At 38.3% G+C, this 10,978-nt stretch overlaps 1 protein-coding gene across 2 annotated transcripts; it reads right to left on the bottom strand.

The window, feature by feature from the left end:
• Positions 1–1,060: 1,060 nt before the first annotated feature.
• Positions 1,061–9,885, bottom strand: zcchc8 (zinc finger, CCHC domain containing 8). Of its 2 annotated transcripts, XM_044196362.1 has the most exons (16): positions 9,651–9,885; positions 9,447–9,489; positions 9,279–9,353; positions 7,626–7,737; positions 6,583–6,665; positions 6,354–6,456; positions 6,183–6,260; positions 5,946–6,049; positions 5,659–5,724; positions 5,468–5,528; positions 5,234–5,370; positions 4,967–5,109; positions 4,724–4,836; positions 4,200–4,286; positions 3,112–3,232; positions 1,061–2,803 (listed from the first exon to the last, which is right to left on the bottom strand). In XM_044196362.1, the coding sequence occupies exons 1-16, from the start codon at positions 9,823–9,825 to the stop codon at positions 1,809–1,811; spliced, it is 2,496 nt and encodes an 831-aa protein (XP_044052297.1). In that variant the 5' UTR covers positions 9,826–9,885; the 3' UTR covers positions 1,061–1,808. The 2 variants fall into 2 exon arrangements, with proteins under 2 accessions (XP_044052297.1, XP_044052298.1); XM_044196363.1 differs by lacking the exons at positions 6,583–6,665; positions 7,626–7,737 and having other exon boundaries at positions 9,651–9,883.
• Between the last annotated feature and the right edge of the window lie 1,093 nt (positions 9,886–10,978).

The raw sequence follows: 10,978 nt of genomic DNA, 5'->3' as shown, positions 1-10,978 counted from the left end.
GCAAAACAATTTCCACACTAAAGAAAAAACTTTACTGCTACAATTAGGAAATCAAAGGGCCTCATATTTTGCTGGCAAGGTACAGGTTTGTACTAGGCAAATGGTATAATATTGTCAAACAAACGAAGTTATTATTCAAGCAGAAAACCTTTGCCAAAGGAAAACGCTCAAGTAGAAAAGTAAGCTTGCTGACCCCATACAAGGCTTTGTTAGTGAAAAACATGCTTTATTAATCTTAGACTTTTGAGATGAGGTTCCAAATTATGATCATAGTACCATAGCTTTGAGATTTTATCTGAATTCTAACAGAAAAGTTGAAATAATAAAATCAAAAGTCGGGGGAATACACTATGAGCTGAGAAAAAAAGTCTAAATTCAAATATAATGTCTGATTTTTGACTTAAATTTCTGAATTTTAAATATAAAGACAGAATGTAAAAGTAGAGTTTAAAATCATAAGCCTATAAAAATATTTAAGCGTAGACACCATCAGTTTCATATTACTTTGCAAGGGGTTTAATAATTCTGTCCTCTTGACATTCTCATAAGGTCAGCACACCCAGACACACATGAGCTTGTCTATGCATGTATGTAGGTGTGTATGAGTATTCAGTATGCACGTATGTGCAAGTATTCTGTGTGTTTGCGAATGTTGGTGTGTACTGTATGTACTAATTGTTTGGAATAGTGGACATAAGTCATAAGAAACATGATTGACATAACATTCACTATGTTGGGAAATTCTCTTAACTTTAAAATAGTATACAATGTTTTTGATATAGTCTCAATTGCATTATAAAATTTTTAGAAATAACAATTTTCATGCTCCAAAATTAATTATATTAAAAAGTCCTCCTGAATGTATAAGAATAGTATTTTAACCCTATTTTCTGCCAAAAGACCCATCCGGCAACCATTTTAAAAGCCTAACCATGACTGACTGACAGTCATGTGCATAACTAGCCACTACAGTCTAACATATGGCATCTTTAAAGTTGTGTTAAATCTGTATTTGAACATTTTATGATGCCCTTTTGCTGGCAGATCAGTTTGAAAGGAGGAGGAGGAGAATTAACTTTATTTCTTTTTTACTATTTGTTGAATGGTATAGTAAAGAAATAATGTAGACCATATAGACCAAGCTTACCAATGTCATTGAAACAAAATGCAAATTGATGTAGTGCAGAGTTTCAATTATATGCAATTTCATTTGCAATGTGCATCAAAATCAGTAGGTGAGCTGATTATAGTAACAGAGGGTCAGGGGGTTGTTCACTAAGCTCCGCTACAGATGGCTAACAATATACAGGTAGCTCACATAATTGGCCATCTGTGGTGTTAACATGCAGCAAAAATAAAATTAAACCCACATCTAGCCTTGGCTGCCAAACGAAACAAAACAGTGAAGCAAATACAAGCATGTTTACTTAATGATTTTAGACCAATTCAAGTGGGACAAAAATAGAAAAAGCCATGAAAACACCATGATATTAAAATGAATACAAGTCAGGAAATTACCATTTTACAAATTTTACAATAAAATAAACAGCATGAGTAACACTACTGATACAAAAAACTGACTAATTGGTCAAAGCATACAAATCATTGCTGATGCAGCATCCCTCAATGCCCCTCCCTCATTGTATGTTTACAGAGCAAATGCATATACAGCATAGACATTCAACATGGTACAAAATAATAAACAGCTAAAAAACATGCTTGATAGGATGGTCATGAAAATGAAAATATAACTTTTTGCTTAAAAAATGTCCATGTATCTTTGTGTTCCAAATCAAGATAGTAAAATTTTATTTTTTCTTCGCCAAATTTCGAGGGGAACTTTTAAGCAAGTCTCTGATCCTAAGGTAGGTCCCTGTGGCTTCAGCAACTTCAGTGAATTCTGGTGTATCTTCAAATGGAACGATGCCAGCTGCAAAGTTGCTCCGATGAGGAACAGCTATTATCTTCTCGCCATGCTTAGGAGAAGCACAATCTCCAGCACCGCCATTAGAGAAATCTGGACCAGGACTGTGCGGTTTGTCGTCTTGGACTTTGACTGGACCAGGACTCTGCGGGCTGTCGTCTTGGACTTTGACTGGACCAGGACTCTGCGGGCTGTCGTCTTGGACTTTGACTGGACCAGGACTCTGCGGGCTGTCGTCTTGGACTTTGACTGGACCAGGACTCTGCGGGCTGTCGTCTTGGACTTTGACTGGACCAGGACTCTGAGGGCTGTCGTCTTGGACTTTGACTGGACCAGGACTCTGAGGGCTGTCGTCTTGGACTTTGATCGGTCCAGGGCTCTGAGAGCAAATCTCTTGAACCCCCGGTTCCCTTTGATTTTCACTCCTATGGCAAGTTTCGGAAGGTCTCGTCGTTTCCATCGCTTCTTCAACCTCCTCCGTTTCTGTGTCGACATGCACAGGTGTGGACACACTTGGTGAACTGGGTACAGGTGTTCCCATTGCAGGTGTCTCACAGTCACTATTAGTGGCAGTGTCAGCATTTTCTAGAGCTGCCCAAATCAGCCTCTGCTGCTCCTCCAGCTCCTCCAGCGTCAGCTCATCCTCTGTTCCCTCCACAGTCTCATCAACTACTACCCAGTTACGCCCTCGCAGAGCTGGAGATCCGTTTGTGGGTGTGGGAGGAGGTGTACCTTTAGGGAGAGGTGGGGGGGTGGGTGTAGCAGGAGGAGTGCCTTGGGGTAAAGGAGGAGGTGAACTGAAACAAGGGGAGCCAGGGGGCAGCGGAGGTTGGAACTGGAAGTCACCTGGGCCATGAGTATGATAAGGTGTTCCTGGGTCTGAGGACATGAATAAAGTCACCAAAAGATTAGAAAGTGACACTTTGACCAAACAAAGATTCAAGTATTACTGGGTATTACTCTGCATTTCAGCTATGAATAAAAAAACAGAAGTATTTTATGTATCAAGTCATAAAAACAACAGAGTGGATATCGAGATTAAGATCAATAAAATTACAGATTACTATTGCAGTTTTTGACTGTTAGCTAGCTTTAAAACATAACTTTGTGTTCTAGGTACTGGAGAAGGACATTTATGACACATAATGATCTGCCTGCTGAAAAAAGTGACTAAGATGAACAGTTACCTGATTCAATATCCATATCCGAACTCCTATCCGAGTGCCGATCAGGACTGGACCTTGTCTTCTTCCTTAGCTGTGGAGATGAGTCAGATTCATGCCGTCTCTTGTTGCAGGTGGCACCAGGCTGTTGGCAAGGAAGAATGACATGTGGAATGAAAATATTGTAAGGACTCTGCCCAAAATGCACACTCATCACATATCCTCTATTCATCAGTGCCAGTAAACTGAGAAAGAGTAGAAACGTAAAAATCCAGAGGCTGGAATAACAGAGATGACGTTGATTGGCTGTTTAAAATGGTTGTCTAAATGGGATTATGAAGAGAATGGGAATCTACTGCATGTGAACAGCATGGACTGTTGTACAGAACAAAGTGGCAGGCTGAGGCCACCCATCACACACACTAAATGGTATTTTCTCTCTTTTATCCTCCAAGTGATTAGACAATACAACAAGAGGTGTGTAAGAATTACAGATATTTTTGTATTCCTAATGTTTTTCTATTGTTTTATAAATAATATATAATGTTTGAGTGTATTTATATCTTATGGTTCTTTAATAATTGTTTGTATTTATAATCTGTCCAATGGGTATTTACATTCTAGGACTTCTGATTAGTGTTGGACGATAAGGATGCAAACCCTGAAATTTCTATGATTTTATGAATGAATAACCTTGAGCAATGAGGATGGGGTGAGCAAAGTGGTGTGACTTTATAGGATTTCTTTTCATCATTTGGTCACCTTAAGAAAACTTAATTCATCTACTTATACTCTCATATTCAAGTGTCACTAAGATGGAGAAGAGCACAATTCATGGCTGAAAGGGACAGACATTGCTGCAATATCTACTATGGGGTTATAAAAATACTTAATACTATATGTTGTATATAGCTATTCTTATATATCATTAAAGTGGTATCATGGAGAATTAGTACAGATCTGACAAAATAGTACCTAACGTGTTTGTGTTGACACGCAATATCCAGAAAGTTTGGTTAAAGTAGAGCAAGACTGTCAGATAGGAAGCTGTTACAGGAAGCAGGTGTGGACTACATGTTTTGAGAGGAAAAACCCAACAACTTGATAATTACCATAGGGAAGTTGTTGGACAGGTAGGCTGCATAGTTTTGCTTCATGTGGTTGCTTTGCATTGGAATAGAACCATAGTGCATGAACTCCTGGAGGTCAGAAAAAAAAGAAAGTGTGAGAAGAGCAACTGTTGTAAAGAGTCCCTGCCACCAAAAAGCACTGAAATTTCTCACTTGACAGACAGTGTACTGCCATTATGATGCTGACTCCTTGTGACATAACAATTCAGACACACATATAGCTCTAAGTGACTGGATAGTACAGTATTTGCATAAATCAATGATCTTGTTGTGACAGAAAAGAATATTGTAATGATATAATTCAAATGTAAGAATTTTAGCACAAATGCAAAATGCTGATGAAATCACATCATCACAGAATACTGCATTTTCCAGTTTCTTTTTCTGAAGCTATAAATAAAACTAAATATGAATATAACTGAAATATAACTCAGATACCTGGACTCACGTTACTAGAGATATATATTTAAGCACAACATTTGAAATAATTATATTGTAAGACTTACATCTTTCATGTTGTGTGGTACAGGTACATTGAAGCCTGGGAAATCTACCAGTTTGGAAACATCGTAAGAGATGTTTTGCGAATTGGTGTCTGTTGTGTTACCATCATTTGAAACTAGAAAACAGAAAAAACACAGATTCAACTCAACCTCTGTACATTTCAAAAACATTAGTAAATTTTGCAGTAGTTTGCTCAAAGGAAAATCTGTGGGACCACATAGGTTTCAATTTCATTTAAAACATACCATTTCCATCATACAATGTTAAGCCAGAGTTTTCCATCTCTGCTTCTTTGAGCCACCCTGGTGGGTAGCCTAGCTGCCTCATGCGATAAATCAGAGGAGGGATGGTGTTGCCATCAATTCCCAGCGCTGTCAACAGCTCCTCACTGTTTAAAAGCACAGCACAGTGTAAAATATTCAATGACCATTATTTACTTTTACTTGTTACAATAGATATTGCATGTAATTAAATGATGTTTGTGTCTGTTATGTACAAAATAACAATCCTGCCTCATGACTCCAGGTTTGTATTTTGCAAACCGCTCCTCCACTTCATCAGCATGGTACCGCTGGTTACTCTGCATGGCCTGGCTGCTGTTCTGATTAAACTCCTTTCTTCTCTCATTAATTGCGGCCATGTCTTTAGGCTAGGGAGGTAATAATGTATAAATGCAGTGAATCAAATTATGACTTTTCCTATGTTTAACTTGGGCTCATACCATAGTAATGCTTACTTGTTCTTACCTTGGGACAGTCTCTTAGCTGATGACCGCTCAAACCGCAGTTAAAACACAAAGATTTGGGTCTATAATAGACAGATCAGTGATGGATATTTTATAGATGATATAGTTGTATGCCAAACATCAATGAGACAAAGCAAGTCATAAACAGAACATGGAAACTAAATAAAGCTTCATTAATAACCACAGACATACCTTTTGTCTTTCATTTCTATTTCCTGTCCATCTGTGCCAATGACTTGGTTAAAAACCTGGTGATAGCTTTACAACAATTCAGGAAATTTTATCATGTTTGTGCAAAACAAATCAAGAAAATCATTATCAACATCTTTTAAATGGAATAGAAGTTCTACTTATATGCTTTAAAAAAAAAAAAAAAAAAAAAAAAAAAAAAAAAAAAAAAGGATTTCTTTCCTTGAAAAACCTGATAGACTACACTGGCGAATTTTGATGACGTGTCAATTTATCCATCTTAAAGATACGTTGGAACATCCCATCCATCTGTCAGCTGGGGGTTTTCATTCACCAGAGGCTGTCCAAGTTTATCAACACTGAAAGTAGTGAAATATAAAACACTACCAACCACCTAAGACGGAAACATAAGAAAATAGTTTATGATAGCATGTAGGCTATTTAAAAACATCACATTTTGTTTTCCATTTAGCAAGAAACTGTGTATATGGATGTGCAAACCACTGAAATTAACAGTAAATACTCACTTTAAAGGCTTCTGTTGTTGTTCTTACACTACTGGAAGACGACTTCTGCGGATCTTCATCCATTGCAAAAGCTGAATTCTTCATAGGAGGGTAGAACATGTTTTTTTTTTTTTTAGCAAAGTCATAACTATATTGATATTAATCACAATAAAATGCATTCTGGGTAAATACCTGAGGTTTCATGTGAAAAAGGGATTGTTTCTTTTCATTGCCCAGTTTCTGGTGCTTCCAAATCACACTGCAGATGCAATCTTCAATTTCTTGACGACACTGCCTGAAGGGGAGACGTTTATTATTGTTTTAAATTTCTAATCATTACTTATTATTACAACAGTGTTTCAGTAACAATTTAGCGATGATGTGCACACAAAGCAAGGTAATTAATATGGTGTAATATCACCTTATCAAGATAGCCGCCAGATGCAGGTATGTGTCTGACGAACTTTTGTGATTTACTGAGCCTTTCATTCTAATAAAGACAGACTGCGAGCAACAGTGTTATATTTACATATATTGGATCATCTGGGGAAGACAAACAAATCTTAATGGCTGAGAAAACAATACAAACGTGCAACCGAGCGCAGGTTAAAGACGAGAATATAGAAACAAAATGTGCTTCTGAAGGAAATTAAAGTGATTTAGGTGAAGATGGACAACATTGGCTTAACAGCAAGGCGGATGGGTAGTATGGATCACTGGAAAAGATTCTGAAAGGAGAAAATAAGAAGTGCATCCAAGAAATACAAGAAAATCTGTGCACTAAAATCACGCCTGGATCAGCTGCAAGAAAAACTTCAATCAAGCAACCTCTCCAAACAAGTTTGATCCTGATGTGTTGATCGTGGGTTTACCATTCGACAGAGACAAGGCTGAACAATTAGGAGGCCCTGGTGTGTTGAAAGTAGTAGTAGTTGTTTTTTTAAAACCTTTATTTATGCAGGGTGTTCCTGCAAAACAAGTTTCTCAGTGAAACTTCTGATCACATTCGCACTGCTACACACATTCACACCTGGAAGCTGCCCAGTACAACCACTAATGTGCTGGACACTGAGCAGCTCCACTGGAGCGGTTGGGGTCAAGGGCCTTGCTCAAAGGCACAGTGTGGGTAACGAGGGAAGGGGCAAGGGCTGCCCTTTCACTTTCCCCACTCAGATTTATCCTGCCGGTCCAGGCATTGAACTACCGACCTCCCGGTCACAAGCTTGCTTCTTTAACCTCCACCACTGCCCCCACTGCGTTTGCCTCGGTGAGGGAGAAGGTGGTCGTGTGGCGTGGCAAACAATCTGAAACCCAACCCGCAATTTAAAAAGGTGTATGTCCGATTGGCAAAGTGACACACTGATCGAATCATAGAAGCAAACTCTGAAGTGCTACTTTGGGATTTACTGGCTGAGAAGGATTTCTACATATTGGGTAATGGAAGGCTCATTAAGCGAGGTTCACCTGAGGCAGCAGCAGGTGCAACAGGTGACCGAACGGCTGCAACATGGAGACCTTGAGAAGCTGCAGCCCAACCCGTAAGCACAAGTGATTCTTCTTGTTTGTCTTTGGTTCACTGGAACATAAATGGATGGACTACTTCAAATTGTAAACTCAGAACTTTATTACTGCAGTCCCTTAATCCAGATATCATTTCACTACATTAAACACATTTATCTGGTGATGGTATGTTAATTTTAGAAATGGATAAATGATCAAACCCATTCCAAAATCATCTAAGAATGATCCAAGAATACTGCTTAATTACAGGGGAATCAGCCTTCTTAGTACAGTGTATAAATTATATTCCAGTATTTTGAATATTAGGCTGACCCAGTACTTATTATTACGTATTCACTCAATTTCAACTTTTGTCAGAACAAGAATTGCGGAAAGTAAGTCCACTTTTGTATGTTTTGTTGATTTTCAAACGGCTTTTGATTTGATTTAGAGAGATTTACTTGCTTTAAAACGTTTAAGGGCAGGGTGGATGGCAGATTTAATAAAGCGTTAAAATCATTGTATAGTTGTTCTGTTGTTTAGGTATACATTTGAACGCTGTTGTACGCAGATGATATTGCTCTGTGCTGTTTTTTTTATGCGTTCATAGGTTTGCCCCTACTTTGGCTGTTCAGGGTGATATGGGTTGGATTCCTGGATCAATAAGGCGAAAATGTGAAATGATAACACTGTGGAATTGTTTGTTTAATATGTCAGAACACAGGCTCAATAACAAGGTTTTTCTTTGGAGTAAATCACACAACTCTCCATGGGCTATCGAGCTTCATGCTGTTTTTGAGGGAGCTGATTTTCAATATATGTATAGTAATAATTTATCATGCAGCATGAATACAATTAGTAGAAAGTTACTTACCAGATTTGAAGAAAAATGGTTAAAAGATATCGTGTTAAAACCAAAACTAAGAACATATATTCAAATCAAACACAATTACGGCACTGACTCTTATGTTATAGCAAGCTTATCAAGGAGTCAAAGTTCTCTAGTTGCACAGTTGAGAACAGGAATCCTTCCTCTGGCCCTTGAAGTTGGCAGATTTGAAAACATCCAGGAGGACAAGTTGTGTGAATTATGCGAATCAGGAGAAGTTGAGAATGAATCACATTTTCTTCTGTATTGTCTTTATTATGACGAGTTAAGGAGATATATATTAAATGAAATGTCTGTTTAAAATCCAGAAATGTTTTAGTGCACTGATGATGATGAGAATGGAATGGTTGTTTAATTTTAACGCTTATAAGTTGGCTACCTTTGTTTCTAATGTTTGGAAAAAATGCAAAGATTGTTTATTTGTTTAGTATTATTTGTAATGTATGTGCTACTCAGGTTTCTGATCTCTTTCTAAATGATAGTGTCTTGTAAGCCTGTTTGGGCTGGGCATATTATTTATGCATTACACAATAATAATAATAATAATAATAATAATAAAGCCATAATGTAAAAACTCAAACAAGTATTGGTAAAATGCTTTACCATTAACATGGTTAAAACATATTCTTACCATTACAAGCTCAATTTGACAACCAACCAAGAGAGTGACTGTGCAAACCACAAGTGAGCAAATACACTCATTTAATTGATGGGGAAAGATTGCTTACTTTGAAATAACGTTGTTTGCATAAAGGATTTGAAGAACTGGCCCGTCGATATTGACATCTTCAATTGTGATGCCGCTGTAAAGTCAGGGAAATTAGCGTTGGTTACTGGGTGATCAGTTTCGTTTAGTTTGTAACGTTAGTGCGCATTAGCTAGTGTCAGCTAATTACCTTGGTCGTGTCAGGATGTTCTGTTTTCTTCTCAAACCTTTATGTAATCGACAAGTTAAGGAAATAGACATAAAGCTTACAAACAAAACATTTGCAGACATTTTCAGGTTGTGCGTTTTCTGTTTTGGTTACAGACAGGAGGCTCATTGTGCTAGCAGACGTTAGCTAGTGCTAGCACACCGAGCGCACCCGACACAAGGATATTCTCCTCAGTGAGTCTCTGAACGTAGTCGTCATACTCCTCCAGTCTGCTCCGGAGCTGGCTCGTCTCCTCCTGGTCTTCCTCATCATCTGTGAAGCGAATGTGCGTCGGAGCCGGCGGTGCGAAGTCATCAAGCTGCTGAAAGAGCTCACTATCCCCAAAATCAACTTCAGCCATTTTCACACAGCCTTACGTCACAGAGCGACGGGAGTTCAAAGGTGAAAGCAACTACTCTTCGTATTCATTGGTCCTCCTTATCTCACGTGTTGGGCACACGTAAACATCGTTGGAAGAAGAATCAAGTGGGTTTTTTAGCCCACACTGTAGTCTTACAGGTTACATTACTCCTACAAGAAGAGAAGGAACTCTTGCTTCTAAAGAGCTCCTCAGAATACAGAATATTAAAGCATAAGTCCAAACGCACAACACACCTGTTCAAACATATGAGTAAATCAGTAGGCTACACATAAACCAAGCAAGAAGACCACACGGTGTGTGAGAAAAACCTTCAGCTGGGCCAGATGTCTTCAGGTCCTCTCACACACTGTTTAATTATTCTTCAATAAAACACTTGAGTCGAATAGGGTCCAGTGCAATATAGATTTTACTGTAATATAAAAACAAAGTACATGTAAAACCGAGTTGGTTCATGAAGCAACTGATCACGCTCAGCTGCGAATTCACTTCTGTCTGGTTGTGCCATCACGCTTTTACCAGCGTGAGGGTTCATTACACAAGGAAACTGATTAAAGACACGAAAACATAATTACCTCGACTGTCCTTGAATACTTTGGGTAAAGATAAGGATAAGGTTGTTTGTGAGAAACTACACCAGGAGGATCCGGGCAGAGAGATATGACTCCTGGGAAGAGCGTCTTTTCTGTCTCTTAATTAGACAGAAAGAGTTTATCACAAAACTTCCCAGGCTCTGCACAACGGAATCTTTGATTAAATTGGAGCATATCATAACTCTGCAAAATACATCAAAGCCCACAGCTTTTAGTATTACGTGTGTACAGAGAGCATGCACATCTTATTCTCACAACTCTCTCATATATGTCCATCAAATGGTAGACACTTTTTTATAAATCTTATTCTCACAACTCTCTCATGTATGTCCATCAAATGTAGACACTTTTTTATAATCTACAGTATATTCTAAGCTATATAAAAATAAAGGCTTTGTTACAACACTATATGCATTAATCAGGAAACATATTAATTGCGATCAAAGAGTGAGTTAATTCATGCACTAGAAACACAGGGAAGGGGAAGGCCACTCAGTCCACAATTAGGAGTGCATGGGAGAGGCAGAGAGCTTCTCCATAAT

This window comes from Siniperca chuatsi, linkage group LG5 (assembly GCF_020085105.1).
Source record: "Siniperca chuatsi isolate FFG_IHB_CAS linkage group LG5, ASM2008510v1, whole genome shotgun sequence".
NCBI classification, from domain to species: domain Eukaryota; kingdom Metazoa; phylum Chordata; class Actinopteri; order Centrarchiformes; family Sinipercidae; genus Siniperca; species Siniperca chuatsi.
Note: the sequence above shows the minus strand (reverse complement) of the source record. Positions and strands in the feature narration are given on the sequence as shown.

Bases quoted from the DNA above. Each gene is read 5' to 3' on its own strand.
- zcchc8 (XM_044196362.1), bottom strand. From the start codon at position 9,825: ATGGCTGAAGTTGATTTTGGGGATAGTGAGCTCTTTCAGCAGCTTGAT. The intron at 6,050-6,182 runs GTGAGTATTTAC...TTTCCGTCTTAG, and splicing joins CAACAACAGAAGCCTTTAAA to GTGGTTGGTAGTGTTTTATA. The intron at 5,371-5,467 runs GTAAGAACAAGT...TTACCTCCCTAG, and splicing joins AGCTAAGAGACTGTCCCAAG to CCTAAAGACATGGCCGCAAT.